Genomic DNA, 19,112 nt, shown 5'->3' with positions numbered 1-19,112 from the left:
AATTTAAGGGGTCATCCGTAAAATAATCTAATCTTAACTCGAAAACAGTGTCCCGGATGGCAAAATGTAAAGTCCATAGTTTATACTTAAATAGGTTTTGTTTCTTAATTGTTTACAGATTATATTGGCGCTACAGTTTTCCTAGAAACTCTCAAAAGATATTTCCCGGCAAGCACGCAAAGTGTAGGATGTCTTTTAACGACACACAAAATGCTTTTAACGGTTACCATATAAACACAACCGTGCAAACGTCGCGTGCGACGGAACAAAATGATTGGACATTGGATAAAGTCTGGCTGGAACTCTAGAACTTGATAGCTATGACCTTGACATTGGTGCGTGGGGTCACCCTAAGGGCATTCAAACTTCAAAGAGACATTTTCTTTAGAAAGTAAGTTCTAGAAAGGCCTACTATAGATTCTATCTCGAAAAAAAAATGATCACAGACATTTTTGCCAAATACTTCATAAAACTTCCAAGGAAAGAGATATACTCAAAGAAAGCTATAGGGCTATATGGGTTGCGGACCATTAACTCACGGAGCAAAGTTACGACCTACTACCTGAGATGTCCACTAAAGCCCTAAGCAAACAGACTAAATGGCCGAGGCTTAAGAAAAGAGCTATAAAAAGACTCCTGAAGAGATTGGAGAAACTAAATGAGAAGTTTCTTTGGTAAGGGAGAACGAAGGGAGGTGATGCGAGAATACATAGGGAGCTAACAGTTCTGACCCTGAAACATCACACCCTTCTATCCTATCTCTTACTGGAGTTTCACCCCCCCCCCCTTAGCGGTTGGAAACAGTATTTTACGCGCAAAAATGCCAACCAGAGAGGGGCTGCGTGACGTCAGAGTACCTCTTCCCCCTAGCCAGTTGTTAGCTCCCTATAGGAGGTATTTGCAGGGAGAAATGAGGTAAATGGAGTGGAATGATCATAGACGACCTCCCAACCAGTGTACCTCGCGCACGCCCCTACCCTTCGGAAGAGGCAAAATTTTGTTAAGTGCTGCCGCGTAGCGCCATTTTATTTGTATCTGAACTAGCTTCTATTTTTAAAACAGAGGGGGCGTCCTTTACGTACGATTGTGTACTGTACAACCCTACCAAAACGCCACTTAGGATGTTGGGAGGACTTGGGTACCGTTCCGTACAGAGGCAACGTTATGGGTATGAGGATTACCACTCCATTCCTCTGTCCTTCAAGATGCAATGAAACTAAAGAGGAATAGAGCTGCCTCAGAAACCTTAGTGTGACGTCACCAGGGTTGTCTGATTTAAATCAGTTTGATTTAAATCATGATTTAAATCAAGCGATTTTTTTAAAAAAATCATTTGATTAAAATCAAGAATATATTTTTATTTTTAAAAAATGTTTTCTAAGATTCCAAGGAGTATTTTAAGTAACTCGAGAAGAAACTTAATTAGAAAAGACCTAAAATTAAAAATAATCGTGGTTTTGGTATATTTCAATCTATGTTTTTCCCAGAACTCCAGTTTGTCTTGCTGGAAAGGCTAGGAAATGAAATAGAGGTCAAGCTAGTCTTTTTATACAAGCATTTGAATAGTAATAATATCAAATAGCTGCTTAAATGTCATGATTATTTTGCTTTTGCTTAATTTTGACTCAAAAGTTTTCATGTTGGTAATTTACTATCTATTAGTTCAATAAAAATCAAAAAAATCAAATAAGTCAATTAAAATCAAAAAAATCCGATTTAAATCAAAAAAATCGCCAACCCTGGACGTCACCCATGCTATTTGTCCATAGAACCTAAGCGGTACCAAACATGGCCACCCACTGGCAAAGCTAGTAGCGTGACGTTGTACCCAGGCACTCACGTCACAACTGAGATAGTTCTATTCCAATAAGCGAAAACTCTCCACTTCAGTGTTCTACTCCTCATTATTTATACTCTTTGACTACTCCCTTAATTACTCCTTATTTATTTTTTTCAAGATGTATTTCTCAACTTTCTCTTGTCGTAGTAACTCGCTTCAGAAGAGACAACAATACGTAGGAGCCAAAAAAAAATAAAAATCTACTTCCTCTCATGAAAAATCCCTTTTATATTATATTTTTACTCTGTTCGGAGTGCTAACAACCAAGAACATTTTTAGCTAAATACACATTCCACATTTGACGAAAGGATAACATAATTTGTTGGCTAATATGAAGGATCATTGCTATAAAAATCACTTTTTAAGAAATTGAGCCTTTGAGACTACGATCACGATTTCCGAGTTATTGACTCAAATAAGATGAAATAATGCTGAAGATGTTTTCTAGGTATTACCTTACCAAGAAGCGATATCTAGTTTATTAGGGAGAAGGATTAAGTTGCCTAAGTGTTCGCGCGCCATAGTGCCAGTCCCCCTTTCAAAATACAAGGGGGAACGTAAAAGGAGGCCAGGCTATTTCGCCTCTCCTCAGTCGGAAAATATGACTGTAATTTTCGTCATTCGCGTAGGTCGCGCTGACGTGAGTTTTCAAGAACCAATGAGATACTGGTTGTAATTTAGAGGCGGCGGGGATTAACTCCGGACCTACTATACGTTTGGACTGGAGATAAAGCTAGAAATGTGGCGCGAATTTATACCTTCTCCCTAGTAAACTAGATATCACTTCTTGTTTCATTGTTGAAATGTTAAATATCTTAGTGGTATTCAACATATGCAATGTATGTTAATAAGAGGACTCAAACCACAGAGGTCGTTTGCATTGCCTAATCAACTTATCCGAGCTACTTATTTACTTATGGTTTTACTTACAAAATAAACTCTTCCTAGATTAAAAGGTTTTAGCTTCCATGATCGAAAAACAAAAAACTAAAGGTCAGAGAAAGCGGTCGTTGCCGGGATTAAATACAGGAGCTAAGCCTAATTAAATACATTTAACGAGTTGGGGACGAACTTTGTAAAGAAAAATCCCCATCAGAGCATACAAACTGCAGGAAGCCGAGGCTTAAACAAACAAGAGATTCTTCTAGGACGGACTCCCTAAGGAACCCATACATACAAAGATGCAAAATAAAAAATGAGTGTTGAATATTAATCCCCACTTTTGAAGTCTTTTGTTTAACGAAGAAATTTTCCGACGAGTCTTACATAAAAATTAGGATTGGTGAAAGTACATGTGTATGATCTACTAGTATGAAGCAGACGACGCGTCATTTTGAGATAGGCTTGTTATAGGGACTTGGCAATTCGGGCTTAACTACGCCCCCAGCGCCATTATGGTATGTTTTTTTAACAGAATGAAAGCTATATAAGCCCCTCTCCTCCTGGTATGTTTTTTAGCTTTAATGGAAGGTAGCCTGACGTTGCATGACGTTGCATGACGTAGTACTGCCAAGTCCCTATAGGGGTTATGGAAACCCAGGTGAAGCCGATTTAATTACCGACATCTCGGTTGGTTTTGTACTTTTGTATAATTTGCAGTTGAATTACCAGTAAATTTTATAGTCAGAACCATAATTTACTGTTTTTTAATAATTAAAAACTGGTTTGGAATTAAAATTTAATTGCTCGGAGCAGTTTTTAAATTCATGAAGTGGGGGGTTTCTGGTCCTCGGTACAAGGTTATTAATTGCAAATCTATAGTAAAACTAAGGGGGGAGGTCGGTCCCAAGGACCAGTTTACTAAGGGGGTCACTGGTACTGAGGACCAGACTTCCCAGATTGGTCCGTGCGTGCGGTCCACACCTTTAAATCCCTTTTGGTTCGTTGCCAACTGAGCAGAAAACCAAAGAATGCAAAGAGTGATCTTCCCTTTAAAATAAAATAATGTCACAGTCCCTTTAAAATTCGTGGAAAAACATTAACTTGAAAAGGAATATTTTTGTCCTAAGCCACAATAAATACACACATTTCAAATTGACAAGGGGGCGTTCTCGAACTTTACCCTCTACTAGCTTAAAGAATACAAAACGGCCGAGTATTTCGCAATAAACACCAACCTGTGAAAATGGTTCCCAGGGCCTGCTTTGGCGACATCGAGTCCATCTCCCCATTTTCACCCGAAGGACGCCATACCATAAGTCCATTAGATATCTTCCATAAGTTTGTCACTGGTTACTAAGAGCTTGTCATGAAGTGACGTAGCTAGGTCATAGATTCGAGGTAAAGCGACGCCTGGTGAGTCGCTGTCAAGGTTTAGTAATGCAGACTAAATAGGAAGACGGAAGTCCTGCAAAATTAACCGAGTGTAGTCAAGTCTTTAGCATAGGTAGAGTCATACTTATGGTTATAAACGTATGACGGTACCATTAGTGCAACAGTTAGTACCCAGCCATTTCGTCCCCTTACCCCTTCCAAAGTGACCAATCAGAGTTTAAAAATAAATCTGAGGGACCATAAATTTAGTTTCATACGTCATCAGTCCCAAAATCCCTGTAGAAAAACCGAACCTAGACGGACCATCCCTCCCTCAGACTAAATCAGAATTGAGTCGCAAATTCTCGGGTAAACACGTGTTTTCAAAGTAAAGTTCCACCTACCTAATTTTATCGAAACACCTGAAGTGCGCCAGAGAAATTTAACTTTATATTTTCGGAAAATTTCGGTTTTGAACAAAAAAAAAAAAAAAAAAATTCTGTGCCAGAAAATCTCCTTTTGTGCCTGAAACTGAAACCCCTACCGGAAAATGTGTTTGTGCGTGTTTGAACCCCACTTCCGTTTTTGAATAAAGAAGATGAGGTAAGCAATCTTAATTAGTAAAATTATATCTCTTAAAACGGAATGGTTTTCGAACTGTGGTTAAAGAATATTCGTTTTTATGGTTTCGTACTGTTTAATTGTGTAATTTTTTTAATGCATGAACATAATCGAAGTATCCCCATAACTGACTTTAAGTTTTAATTAAGATTAACTTGCCCGAATAAAGTCCCAATACATTTACTTAGTAAACATATTCAAAAAACGCTGATTCACGGGTAGATTTTAAAGGGATGTACAATGGAGTATGTCAAGAACTATATTTTGTAGTAGTGTTACTACTGCTGCAGAAGTGATTGCGCAATATCACGTGACTCTAAGCGTCGAACGACTCGGCGGATAGGTTCAACCTATGATTCAAGAGATATGCCGTTGCCAATAGAGCTATCACAGAAGCCTTAGTGTGACGTCACCTATACTATTGCCCATAGAACCAAAGCGGTAGCAAAGATGGCCGTCCACTGCCAAAGCTAAGCCCGTGACGTTTTACCTTGGCACTGACGTCACAAATGAGATAGCTCTATACATAGTTTACAGACTAGGAGGATTGATACCATTTATACGCTACCTGGAGCCTGGAGGGCAAAATGCTCTACCAATTACTAGCCTCGCCTCCTGGTGTATATGGTATAAATCCTCCTAGTCTAGACGCTATGCTATGGTATTCCCAAATTCCCAATGCTCTGTCTGAATTCAATTTCACGCATGCCCAGTAGGGGTCCCCAACTCAAAAATTTCCAAGAAAAGTTCGGTTCGGACGCCGACTCCCCCTACTGCCCTACCAGGCTACCGCCGATTTCAACATCGTAAATTTCAAAAGAATTGACAAATGCTAACAAAGATAAAAGATCTTAGATAAGATAACCCATAGAATCCTAGAATGGAAGAAAAGACAGAGAGACCCAACCCTATTTTCGCTTCAAACCCTTACCTACAAATGGACAAAGAAAGCCTCAAGGAAGGGAAGGGACTATCACCAAAACTATTTTTGAAGAAATTATAGACCATTTCGGAAATTACGTATAGAGAAACCAACACAGTGGGGGGCGAGGCCCCCATAGACCAATTCGTTCTTCGTTCATTACAAACAGAGAAACTAACACACAGGGGTGGAGGCCGCCATTGGGGCATCCTCCCTCTCGCCAAGAAGTTCCGCCAAAGGCAGCGCAAGTTGGTTAGCCTCCTTCCGTGTCTGGCGGCCTCGCCCCTGTGTGTTTGTTTCTCTGTTTGTAACAAACGAATTTGTCTATTGGGGTAATCTCCCTCGAAAGATGGTGCCCGAGGTCACTACACGCGGGACGGGACGGGAGCCTAGCCAACTCGCACTACCTCTAGCGGTGCTTCTTGGCGAGAAGGAGACCCAATGGCGGTCTCCTCCCCCGCTCTTAGGTTATTTCCCAGGCCATACGGAGCCAGAGTTCACTACACGCAGGAGGCTAGCTGACTTCTTGGCGAGACAGAGAAGACCCCAATGGCGACCCCCCCCCTGTGTGTTGGATTCCCTATATGTAATTTCCGAAATGGTCTATTAACAAAATTTGGTGAGGGATAAGCTAAAAAGTCAGGGATTTTCAATTTCAATATGAATTTAAGTCCAAACCCTTTGATTAATAAATTTAATTACGACTAACGTAGTCTGCTACATAGTACCAGAAGGGGATAATAGAAGGATGCCACTCTGTATCCTTCGGACCCTTAGACACATGGCCCCGCGGATTTCCATCCCCTCTTCATAGACGATCTTCCTCAACAATTTGCCCCACCGATTTCCGACCCCTAAGTAGTTCCCTCCTTGTTAATATCCCCCTTCTTTCACTCCCTCCCTCTGGTTAGATAGGGGGGCTCGGAAATCCGCGGGGCCATGTGTCTAAGGGTCCGAAGGAGCCCTTTAATACATTAGTTATGTAACGTCATTCTTCCCAGGCTCACCCTTTTTGTTTGCTCTCCCGCTCAAGAAACTACAGATGGGCATCGCACCGTAAGGTGGATTCTATAACTGTTTGGTACTAAATCCTCAGCAATCAACTCCCTAACCTCGTCATGGGGTGAAACAAAAATCCACAAGTGCGCCTTGACAAATAGTTTAACGCAAATAGAGTAATGTTGAGGGAACTATTTATCGCGTATGTGATTCGGTTTAGTAACCTTGCTCCAAATGTTCCGATGTTGGGAAGAATGACGTTACACTTACCCCGCTTTGTGCTTGTACACTTCTCTCGAAGAGAAGTATTATATACTTCTGATAGTACATACCTTTTGCATTATTACACTTGCACTTCAAAACCTTACAAGACGTTTGTCATCCAGTAATTAAATAATTAATTAATTAAGACACTGAAGCTTTTTTATTAATTATTGAAATTAAAAATATACTTTATTTGATAAAGAAATGAGGTAATTTACAACCTGATTAATTTATGCCTACGAATTAACAATCAATCAATAAGCAACTAAAAACTGATTTAAAATAACAAATGCATGATTAAGATTAAGACCTAATTCTATGATTTAATTAAAATTAGGATAAAACTAATAATAATAATAGCAACGATTAAAAAAAAAGAAATTAAAATAAGTAATTAAACATTTCACAATTGTTTAATTATCTTGGCGAGTTCTTGAAGCTCCGACTGTTTACTGTTGAGGTAGATATTAGCCTCCCATAACATTCCTACTAAAGCCACTGGATCTGTCTCTTCCGGAGAGACCATCTCCGTTAACGGAGGATTAATGCGAAAATAAGGAATTTCTAAGAGACTACACATTGCTTGACCTCGTTCCGCGACCCGGCTTTCAATCTGAGCCATCTTTTATTAATTTATGGTTAAATAAACCAATCAGAATTAATTAATTAATTAAACTAATTAAAGAAAAATGTTTGGGTAACGTAACATTATACCTTAAAAGAAAGGCCATTATTTTAAGGTATAATGTTATGTTACATCAGGGTTCATACAACTTTTGGAAAACAAATTTCCCTGAGATTTCTAGGACAGGTTTTTTCCCATATACTTCCCTGAATTTTCCAGGTTTTTCCCATATATGGAGTATCCCATGGAGCAAATGTTAACGAAGGAGGGGGGGGGGGGCGAATAGGACTATAACATACTCAAAGGACATCCCCGTATCTCTAATATAACCAGAGTTATGAGCCTCCAAAGTTGGGTGTAATGTTAATCCTATGGAGGGTTTTGTTTGTTTACGTTTTGCTTAATTACTCGGCCCCTGTTTGCCGTAGCCCTACGTTTTTAGTATCATTGGATGGGGGATAAATAGGACTATAACATACTCAAAGGACATCCACGTATCTCCAGTAGAACCAGAGTTATGAGCCTCCAAAGTATAGTGCAATGTTAATCCTATGGAGGGGGAATGTTTTTGAACGTTTTGCTTAATTACTCGGCCCCTGTTTGTCGTAGCCGTACGTTTTTAGTATTATTAGATGGGGGATAAATAGGACTATAACATACTCAAAGGACATCCCCGTATCTCTAATATAACCAGAGTTATGAGCCTCCAAAGTATAGGGTAATGTTAATCCTATGGAGGGGGTTGTTTGTTTACGTTTTGCTTAATTACTCGGCCCCTGTTTGTCGTAGCCCCACGTTTTTAGTATGGATGGATGGGGGGCAAATAGGACTATAACATACTCAAAGAAAATCCTCGTATCTCTAATATAACCAGAGTTATGAGCCTCCAAAGTATAGTGCAATGTTAATCCTATGGAGGGTGGTATGTTCACGAACATTTTGCTTAAGTACTCGGCCCCTGTTTGTCGTAGCCGTATTTTCTTAGTATGGTTGGATGGGGGGCAAATAGGACTATAACATACTCAAGGGACATCCCCGTATCTCTAATAGAACCAGAGTTATGAGCCTCCAAAGTTTAGTGTAATGTTAATCCTATGGAGGGGGTTGTTTGTTTACGTTTCGCTTAATTACTCGGCCCATGTTTGTCATAGCCCCACGTTTTTAGTGTGGTTGGATGGGGGGCAAATAGGACTATAACATACTAAAAGGACATCCCCGTATCTCTACTAGAACCAGAGTTACGAGCCTCCAAAGTTGGGTGTAATGTTAATCCTATGGAGGGGGTTGTTTGTTTACGTTTTGCTTAATTACTCGGCCCCTGTTTGACGCAAATTTCCCTGAATTTTACTAAAAATTCTAAATTTCCCTGAGGTTTTTGTCAACTATTTATTTCCCTGATTTTTCCAGGTTTTCCAGGTTTGTATGAACCCTGTAATGGCACCTTTTCCTCGTTAACTTTTCGAATTTTACGTTACCTTATCAATTAAACGCTGGCTTTGTAAATTCATTCTAATTGGAAGTAACCCAGAACCGAGGGAAACCACCAAGGCAATATCTTCCAGATCATCATCGTGATTCTTAAAATATTTACGTCACGATGTTAATCGCGGTGTAATTAACTGAAAGGGAGCCCAATGGTCCTTTAATTCCTATAATTGGGCTCCCTGGACCGTATTGTTTCTAAAGGCTAAATTAATTAATTTTATTTACCGTTACTTTAAGGGCTAAATTTCTTTCGTGAATTTCGGTTAAAGAGTCAATGGTTGGATTATTTGATATTAATCCCCCTAATTCGTATTTCTCCGGGTTATGAAGATAAAGAGAGCAAGCGGCTCGAGCAACTTGCCAAGCAAATTGACCTTAAATTAATAAAGGTCAATTTTATTTCAAAAAGTTTGTTGGGTTCAGTATTGGACTCGGTAAAAGGTTTTAGGACTCGCACGGGACTCGGTAAAAGGTTTCAGGACTCGCACGGGACTCGGTAAAAGGTTTCGGGACTTGCACGGGACTCGGTAAAAGGTTTTTAGGACTCGCACGGGACTCGGTAAAAGGTTTTAGGACTCGCACGGGACTCGGTAAAAGGTTTTAGGACTCGCACGGGACTCGGTGTAAAAGGTTTTAGGACTCGCACTGGACTCGGTAAAAGGTTTTAGGACTCGCACGGGACTCGGTGTAAAAGGTTTTAGGACTCGCACGGGACTCGGTAAAAGGTTTTAGGACTCGCACTGGACTCGGCTAACAAGTTTTAACTCTGTTAAGGACTCGCGCGAGTACTGGCATGTTGGACTCGGATAACATCTTTTAACTTTGTTAAGGACTCGCGAGTATTGGAATGTTGGACTCGAGGACTCGGTTAACAAGTTTTAACTTTAAGGACTCGCGAGTATTGGAATGTTGGACTCGAGGACTCGACTAGAAAGTTTTAACTTTAAGGACTCGCGAGTTTAGGGATGTTGGACTCGAGGACTCGACTAGAAAGTTTTAACTTTAAGGACTCGCGAGTTTAGGGATGTTGGACTCTGGGACTCGACTAGAAAGTTTTAACTTTAAGGACTCGCGAGTATTGGGATGTTGGACTCGAGGACTCGACTAGAAAGTTTTAACTTTAAGGACTCGCGAGTTTAGGGATGTTGGACTCTGGGACTCGACTAGAAAGTTTTAACTTTAAGGACTCGCGAGTATTGGGATGTTGGACTCGAGGACTCGACTAGAAAGTTTTAACTTTAAGGACTCGCGAGTTTAGGGATGTTGGACTCGAGGACTCGGTTAACAAGTTTAACTTTAAGGACTCGCGAGTACTGGAATATTGGACTTTGGGACTCGGCTAACAAGTTTTAACTTTAAGGACTCGCGAGTACTGGAATATTGGACTCGTCGAGTCCTATTTTATAATACACGCACTTGGACTCGCGCATCTCTACTAAAAAATCAAGAATAAAATAAAACTTACCATGGTGATCGTAGCACATATCAGTTGGCTGATTCAAAATGGTTCTGGGTGCGGCGTAATTCCTAAACAATCGCAATTCGGGTGGTTGTCTTTCCTCGTGAATTCCCGTGACCATAATTCGTCCAAATTTAATTTCCGATAACGTTACAACTTCGCCTAATTCCTTCTTAAGAAATTTAACTAAAACGTCTTGATTGAAACTTTTAAAACTACCCGTAAATAATTTGTTTCTCAACTTGAACATAAAACCTCGACAATGATCGAGAGATTTCCCTAAAAACATTTATTTTAAAACCATAAATAAACGAAATCTTCGTTAATAACGAGATCAAGAAGTTATATCTATTTTATTAGGGAGAAGGTATAAATTCGCCCCCGCAATCTAGCTTTATCTCCAGTCCAAACGTATAGGTAGGTCCGGAGTTAATCCCCGCCGCCTCTAAATTACAACCAGCAATCATCTCATTGGTTCTTGAAAACTCACGTCAGCGCGACCGACGCGAATGACGAAAATTACAGTCATATTTTCCGGCTGAGGAGAGTGTAGCGAAATCGAGGGGTCGGACGTCCGGCATTTTAGTGTACGGGATTTTGAGATTTCAAGATTTTGACAAAGATTTTGAGATTTTGCCCCAGATTTTGAGATTCTGACTCAGATTTTAGAAATCTGGAAATCTAGTCCAAGATTTTAAGATTTCGGGATTTTAAAGGAGATTTTCAGATTTTGAACGCGATTTTCAGATTTCGAAGAAGATTTCGGGATTTTGTTCAGGATTTTCAGATTTTGAAGGAGATTTTCAGATTTCGAAGAAGATTTCGGGATTTTGTTCAGGATTTTCAGATTTTGAAGGAGATTTCGGGCTTTGGAACAAGATTTTCAGATTTTGAAGGAGATTTTCAGATTTTGAAGGAGATTTTCAGATTTCGAGGAGATTTTCGGATTTCGAGGAGATTTTCTGATTTTGATATTTTAGGATGAGATTTCGGGATTTTACGTTAAGATTTCAGGATTTCTAGATTTTAATGTGAGATTTCGGGATTTTAGGTGAAGATTTCAGGATTTTCAGATTTTAAAATAGGGATTTCGGGATTTTCAGATTTTAAAATAGGGATTTCGGGATTTTCAGATTTTAAGGTAGGGATTTTGGGATTTCTAGATTTTAATGTGAGATTTCGGGATTTTAGGTGAAGATTTCGGAATTTTCAGATTTTAAAATAGGGATTTCGGGATTTTCAGATTTTAAGGTAGGGATTTCTAGATTTTGACGTGAGATTTTAAAATTTTCAGATTTTGACGGGAGATTTTAAGATTTTTAGATTTTGACGTGAGATTTCGAGATTTTAAACAGATTTCAAACGAAGTGTACGGGATTTTGACAAACGTCCGAGCCCTCGGGCGAAATATTCGCCCGGCGCCTCCTTTTACGTCCCCCCTTGTATTTTGAAAGGGGGACTGGGACTATGGCCTGGCGCGAATACAAAGGCAATGCATCTTATACCTTCTCCCTAATAAAATAGATATCACTTCTTGACGAGACGAGATATAAACGCACCTAAGCCTAAAGCCAACGCTAATAAACCACCGGTACCAGTACCGGAAACTAAATCAAAGTATTTTAGAACATTGCAACCCATAACTGATTCCAAAGCGGATAAAATTTGTATCAAAACTAGGGCTCGAATCCCAGCACCATCGAGACAAAGTATTCGACATCTACGTTTATTTAGGCTGTTTTTATGACTGGGATGAATTATATTCGGTGTTGGTAAACCCAATAAACCATCAAACACTTAAGAGATAACGAGATTGGTTAATTAATTAACTAATTAACATAATTGGAGGGTCAACAACCATCTTACATCTAGGAACTTCGACTTGCGACAATTTTTGAGGAGGAATTCCATTCCAATTGCCGTTAAAAGCGCAACCTCTGGCGCAAGTTGGGCACATTGTGGCGCATCTAATAGCGCTCATCGAATGCAAGATAAATAATATAAATTCCTTGTTAGGGTGGTTTCCCGTAGCGACTATATGGCGGGGAGTAAATCCTTCCGCGTCTTTTACGTTAGGGTTTGCGCCAAAAATTAGTAGGGTTTGAACAAGGGATGCGTCGCCAACCTACAAGACGTTCAAATGAGTCTAAAGACTAAACACGATTGGGATAAGGCTTTAAACTAATCCGTAAATTAACCCCGTTAGCGATTAATCCGTAAATTAACCCCGTTAGCGATTAATCCGTAAATTAACCCCGTTAGCGATTAATGCGTAAATTAAGCCCGGGACCGATAAACGCGTAAATTAGCACCGGAACCGATTAATGCGCAAATTAACTCCGGAACCGATTAATGCGTAAATTAACCCCGGGAATCGATTAATGCGTAAATTAACCCCGGGACCGATTAACGCGTAAATTAACCCCGGAAGCGATTAATGCGTAAATCAACCCCGTTACCGATTAACGCGTAAATTAACCCCGGAAGCGATTAATGCGTAAATCAACCCCGTTACCGATTAATGCGTAAATTAACCCCGTTAGCGATTAATGCGTAAATTAACCCCGTTAGCGATTAATGCGTAAATTAACCCCGGAACCGATTAATGCGTAAATTAACCCCGAAACCGATTAATGCGTAAATTAACCCTGGGAAACCGTTTAATCCGTAAATTAACCCCGACACCGATTAATGCGTAAATTAACCCCGACACCGATTAATGCGTAAATTAACCCCGGGAAACCGATTAATGCGTAAATTAACCCCGGGAAACCGATTAATGCGTAAATTAACCCCGGGAAACCGATTAATGCGTAAATTAACCCCAGGAAACGATTAATGCGTAAATTAACCCCGGGACCGATTAACTCGTAAATTAACCCCGGGTCCGATTAACGCGTAAATTAACCCCGGGTCCGATTAACGCGTAAATTAACCCCAGAACCGATTAACGCGTAAATTAACCCCAGAACCGATTAATCCGCGAATTAACCTCGGAACCAACACAACGGTTACCCATCAAAATACTTAAAAATTTACCTTAACAGCAATATGAAGAGCCGCGCTACCCTGACAATCCAAAATATTTGGATTGGCTCCGCTACTTAGCAGCGTAATGATACATCCTAATTTATTCTTCGAGACGAAGATATGTAGAGCCGTATCTCCATTATAATTCTTGGCATCCAAATGGCACCCAAAATCAATCAAAGCTTCCAAACATTCGGGAGTTTCGGCCAAATGTAAAGGAGTTCCCCCGGACTTTGATAATTTGTTGTAAAGTTGCATAGGATCGTTACAAACCTCTTTCTCTCTCATGGGACTAAAAAAAAAATGCATTTAAAAATGATCAGAAGTGTATAAAACTTCTTTTCGAGAGAAGTGTACCACCCCACAAAGCGCCCGAGGTAATTGTAACACGATTCTTCCCCCAACATCATTCCCTTAACATTTGGAGTGCATAAGGTTACTAAACCGAATCATTCATACGACATGTAAATAATTCACCCGCATCATTACTCTATAGAGCTATCTCAGAAGGCCTTATTGTGACGTCACCCATGGTACTTGCCCATAGAACCAACGCGGTACCAAACACGGCCGCCAAACCTAAGCCTGTGACGTTTTACCTAAACACTGACGTCACAACTGAGTTAGCTCTATATGTTAGTTGATAAAATTCATGAACCCTGTGATTTGTCACAATAGAGCTATCTCAGAAGCCTTATTGTGACGTCACCCATGGTATTTGCACATAGAACCAACGCGGTACCAAACATGGTCGCCTGTGACGTTTTACCTAAGCACTGACGTCAGAACTGAGTTAGCTCTATATGTTAGTTGATAAAATTCATGAACCCTGTGATTTGTCACAATAGAGCTATCTCAGAAGGCCTTATTGTGACGTCACTCATAGTATTTGCATATAGAACCAAAAGGGTACCAAATATGGCCGCCTGTAACGTTTTACCTAATCACTGACGTTACAACTGAGTTAGCTCTATATGTTAGTTGGTAAAATTCATGAACCCTGTGATTTGTCACAATAGCGCTATCTCAGAAGGCCTTAGTGTGACGTCACCCATGATATTTACCCATAGAACCCACGCGGTACCAAACATGGCCGCCAAACCTAAGTTTGTGACGTTTTACCTAAGCACTGACGTCACAACTGAGTTAGCTCCATATGTTAGTTGATAAAATTCATGAACCCTGTGATTTGTCACAATAGAGTAATCTCAGAAGGCCTTATTGTGACGTCACCCATGGTATTTGCACATAGAACCAAAAGGGTACCAAATATGGCCGCCTGTGATGTTTTACCTTATCACTGGCGTCACAACTGAGATAGCTCTATTAGCGCCTAACTATTTGCTAACCAAGGAGCATGCGCATGCGCTTGTGGTAATTTTTGTCCCCCACGTCAAGACAATCAAGATTTGTGGCCTAATTTATTGCTGAGGATTTAGTAAATACCAAACAGTAATTTTAGAATTGACCCTAGCACGGTGCGATTGTTACCCATCTGAATTAAGTTTGATAAGCGGGAGAGAAAATTAACAAAAATGGTGCCATGATCCCGGGAAGAATCATGTAATTTCATAACTAAAGTATAGAGTAATGTCAGCGCTACTTATTGCAACGTCACTCCATAGCGTAATCTCGGTAGAGAGGGGGAAAAACCAGTTTATCCCTCCCTTTAGGCGCGCTTTTGTAAGAGGGAATACTGAGCGCGCTTGTTAGGGGGGATGACACGTAGCTTGGAGATAGAAGGGAGTGACGTTGCTGTACGTAGCGCCGATACTACTCTCCATGCTCCGTGTCATCCCCCCTAACAAGCGCGCTCAGTATTCCCTCTTACAAAAGCACGCCTAAAGGGAGGGATAAACTGGTTTTTCCCCTCTCTACCGAGATTACTCTATTAAGAGGATACAGAGTGTCACCCTTCTTCTATTATCCCCTTCTGCTACGATAAAATTGAATGAAATCTCACTTACTCATTCATGGGGTCAACTGAAAACTCCATAGGAGTGTTGTTAGCGGCAGCAAGATGGGCGTTCATGTCGGCACCAGCGTTTAGAAGTTCGTAAACGCATTCGGCGTTGTTGGCAATGCAGGCGATTTGTAAAGGAGTGTGTCCATCAATGTTTATTTTATTTATAAGGGATGGTGTTTCCCAATAACAGAGAGCTTGAATGATTTCTTTCGTCGTGGTGGCCGCGTAGTGAAAAACAGTATTTCCTTTTTTGTCTATGGCATTCAGTTGAGCACTCATGTGAATTAGTGTTTGAATCACATCAGGACGTTGTCTATCAATGGCGATGTGAATGGGTGTCACCAATGTTTCCGCGCATGGCTCGTTAACTAGTCTGGAAATATAATTAACTAAGTTAAAACTAATGGGAGGGTTAGAATAAACTTCTCGACGTTTTTCCAGTAGGGTTGCCACGAAATTTTATTGTTCAAATTCCCTGACTTTCAAAGGTTTCCCCCTGACTTATTTTCTACGATTTTCCCTGACCTCCTCCTACGATTTGAAATTCCCCCGACTTTTCCGGCCCGTCTTGCGATTCCCCCGACTTTTCCGGCCCGTCTCGCGATTCCCCCGACTTTTCCGGCCCGTCTTGCGATCCCCCCGACTTTTCCGGCCCGTCTCGCGATTCCCCCGACTTTTCCGACCCGTCTTGCGATCCCCCCGACTTTTCCGGTCCGTCTTGCGATCCCCCCGACTTTTCCGGTCCGTCTCGCGATTTCCCCGACTTTCCCGGCCCGTCTTGCGATCCCCCCGACTTTCCCGGCCCGTCTTGCGATCCCCCGACTTTTCCGGCCCGTCTTGCGATCCCCCCGACGTTTCCGGTCCGTCTCGCGATTTCCCCGACTTTCCCGGCCCGTCTTGCGATCCCCCGACTTTTCCGGCCCGTCTTGCGATCCCCCCGACGTTTCCGGCCCGTCTTGCGATCCCCCCCGACGTTTCCGGCCCGTCTTGCGATCCCCCCGACATTTCCGGCCCGTCTCACGATTCCCCCGACTTTTCCGGCCCGTTTCACGATTCCCCCGACTTTTCCGGCCCGTCTTGCGATCCCCCCCCCCCGACTTTTCCGGCCCGTCTTGCGATCCCCCCCGACTTTTCCGGCCCGTCTTGCGATCCCCCCCCCCCGACTTTTCCGGCCCGTCTTGCGATCCCCCCCCCCCGACTTTTCCGGCCCGTCTTGCGATCCCCCCGACTTTTCCGGTCCGTCTCGCGATTTCCCCGACTTTCCCGGCCCGTCTTGCGATCCCCCCGACTTTTCCGACCCGTCTTGCGATCCCCCCGACGTTTCCGGCCCGTCTTGCGATCCCCCCGACGTTTCCGGCCCGTCTTGCGATCCCCCCGACATTTCCGGCCCGTCTCACGATTCCCCCGACTTTTCCGGCCCGTCTCACGATTTCCCCGACTTTTCCGGCCCGTCTTGCGATCCCCCCCGACTTTTCCGGCCCGTCTTGCGATCCCCCCCGACTTTTCCGGCCCGTCTTGCGATCCCCCCGACTTTTCCGGCCCGTCTTGCGATCCCCCCCGACTTTTCCGGCCCGTCTTGCGACCCCCCCCCCCCGACTTTTCCGGCCCGTCTTGTGAACCCCCGACTTTTCCGGCCCGTCTTGCGATTCCCCCGACTTTTCCGGCCCGTCTCGCGATCCCCCCGACTTTTCCGGCCCGTCTTGCGATCCCCCCGACTTTTCCGGTCCGTCTCGCGATTCCCCCGACTTTCCCGGCCCGTCTTGCGATCCCCCCGACTTTTCCGGCCCGTCTTGCGATCCCCCCGACGTTTCCGGCCCGTCTTGCGATCCCCCCCGACCCGTCTTGCGATCCCCCCGACATTTCCGGCCCGTCTCACGATTCCCCCGACTTTTCCGGCCCGTCTCACGATTCCCCCGACTTTTCCGGCCCGTCTCACGATTCCCCCGACTTTTCCGGCCCGTCTCACGATTCCCCCGACTTTTCCGGCCCGTCTTGCGATCCCCCCCCGACTTTTCCGGCCCGTCTTGCGATCCCCCCCCCGACTTTTCCGGCCCGTCTTGCGATCCCCCCCCCCGACTTTTCCGGCCCGTCTTGCGATCCCCCCCCGACTTTTCCGGCCCGTCTTGCGATCCCCCCCCCGACTTTTCCGGCCCGTCTTGTGAACCCCCGACTTTTCCGGCCCGTCTTGCGATTCCCCCGACTTTTCCGGCCCGTCTTGCGATTTTTATGTTTATTTACTGAAGTAATATTTACTTCAGGAAATTTTCACTCTGGAAACACTTAGTCCATCCTTTAAACGCCGCAATATGAGCCGAAGTCCATGTAGTATGTTGATTAGCAATATCGCAAATTTCTTGCAACAAATCCTTCTTGAAAATGTCATTAAACGAGGAGACGAAATTGGGTAGAATTTTTTTAAGAAAAAGGTACATGTTGGTGGCTTCCGGTTTCGTTTCGGAACGGAATAAACTAAAGGCTTGAGGAGTACCAGGTTGAGGATTAGGATTCGGGTTCTCAAAAACAGTTTCAAAGAAAAATTTCTCCGGATTTTGATTACGTTTGCACAAAAGTATATTATCAGAACGATAGATGACTTCCGATGACGCGAATTCTTTCGCGTTTATAGGGGCTACTTTATAAGGATCTTCCGGGATGGGGATTGATGTTCTACCCTTATGTTTTTTTACTGGCGGTTGTTGAGGCGCCGATGTCGATTCGGAAGGTGGTGGTGGTACATTCGTTAGTTCGTAGTTCGAATCGAAGCCTAAATCACATAATAAACGTCTAAATGTGCATATACTAGCGAAGTTGGGTAAATTAACATCGGCGTTTATGGTCTCAAAGATTTTTTTACACGATGGTTTTTCGCACTCGGCAACAAAATCCAAAACTTTCTTTTTAATCGCTTCTAATATGTGTTTTTCAAATTTGCTCATGCGAACTTTTCTTCCTAGACTACTCCTCGGTTTCGGTACTCTTTCTTTAAATTTGCCTCCGCATTGTTGGTGTTCTTTTTTAGCTCTCCAAACTGTTTGAGCCGAAACTCCCGTCATCTGTGCCGTTTTCTTAACGATCCTTCCTAGAGATTCTTTAGGATAACTGGCGACTAACGAAGAGTATACGTTCATTATAGTTTGTTTTGTGGCCGTGCTTATAAGCTTCCCCATAGGGTTTTTCTTAAAAAATTCCTTCGGCATGTTATCCATGTCGTCACCAAACTCAATGGTCGCGTTGTTTTTTCTAGATTGATTATTCTTCGGCATTTTGAGGCTTTTAAAAACTAATATTCCACTACGTTACTTAATTATTTACAGCTTATTAATAAATTAAACTTAAATAACTTACAAATTTCCGTAATTATTTATTTTTGACACTCAAAAACTTATACCGCAGTACCGCACCGATTAAGCCAAGGCTTAACGAACATTTCAATTGTTCGATTCTAACCAATTTAACTTACTAATCCCGATTAAATTAATGTAACATTATTTAATATATAGGCTTCGACTTAAACACTTCCTATTTGTGTAATTAAACGTAATTATATCCATTTTAAACACGATTTAAATCAACTTAATTCAGGTGATATCTGTCAAAAAATACCTTCCATTTTGTATGTACGCGAATAATTTTTCAAAATATAGTATC

The 19,112-nt window shown here is 42.2% G+C and overlaps 2 protein-coding genes and 1 long non-coding RNA gene across 4 annotated transcripts in view; 2 read left to right on the top strand and 1 right to left on the bottom strand.

Moving 5' to 3' along the window:
* LOC149679762 (uncharacterized) overlaps nt 1–2,635 on the top strand; it is a 107,809-nt gene extending 105,174 nt beyond the window's left edge. Inside the window, exon 2 of the long non-coding RNA XR_016365895.1 lies at nt 2,470–2,635. This is a non-coding gene — a long non-coding RNA (uncharacterized LOC149679762). The remainder of the gene's footprint in view (nt 1–2,469) is intronic.
* Nucleotides 2,636–4,435: 1,800 nt separating this feature from the next.
* Nucleotides 4,436–19,112, top strand: part of LOC149679757 (uncharacterized) — a 46,101-nt gene continuing 31,424 nt past the window's right edge. Inside the window, exon 1 of the mRNA XM_089835591.1 lies at nt 4,436–4,696. The gene's annotated coding sequence lies outside the window, so the exon portion shown is untranslated. The remainder of the gene's footprint in view (nt 4,697–19,112) is intronic.
* On the bottom strand, nt 7,040–19,103 carry LOC149679761 (85/88 kDa calcium-independent phospholipase A2-like). 2 transcript variants are annotated; one of them, XM_089835595.1, is made up of 10 exons: nt 18,810–19,103; nt 17,718–18,755; nt 15,466–15,837; nt 13,508–13,790; nt 12,335–12,593; nt 12,028–12,264; nt 10,475–10,747; nt 9,235–9,383; nt 9,000–9,101; nt 7,040–7,521 (listed from the first exon to the last, which is right to left on the bottom strand). In XM_089835595.1, the coding sequence occupies exons 2-10, from the start codon at nt 18,725–18,727 to the stop codon at nt 7,303–7,305; spliced, it is 2,904 nt and encodes a 967-aa protein (XP_089691721.1). In that variant the 5' UTR covers nt 18,728–18,755; nt 18,810–19,103; the 3' UTR covers nt 7,040–7,302. The 2 variants fall into 2 exon arrangements, with proteins under 2 accessions (XP_089691721.1, XP_089691719.1); XM_089835593.1 differs by having other exon boundaries at nt 17,718–18,744.

This window comes from Phalangium opilio, unplaced genomic scaffold (genome assembly GCF_054372755.1).
Source record: "Phalangium opilio isolate 3A_F unplaced genomic scaffold, DU_Popi_V2 ptg000041l_1, whole genome shotgun sequence".
Classification (NCBI taxonomy): Eukaryota; Metazoa; Arthropoda; class Arachnida; order Opiliones; family Phalangiidae; genus Phalangium; species Phalangium opilio.
Note: the sequence above shows the minus strand (reverse complement) of the source record. Positions and strands in the feature narration are given on the sequence as shown.

Excerpts from the sequence above, each read along its gene's own strand:
- LOC149679761 (XM_089835595.1), bottom strand. The coding sequence starts at position 18,727 with ATGCCGAAGAATAATCAATCTAGAAAAAACAACGCGACCATTGAGTTT. Across the intron at positions 15,838-17,717 it reads CAGAGTGAAAATTTCCTGAA|ACTAGTTAACGAGCCATGCG; the intron begins GTAAATATTACT and ends TTATATTTCCAG. Across the intron at positions 10,748-12,027 it reads AGCGTTGGCTTTAGGCTTAG|GGAAATCTCTCGATCATTGT; the intron begins GTGCGTTTATAT and ends AAATGTTTTTAG.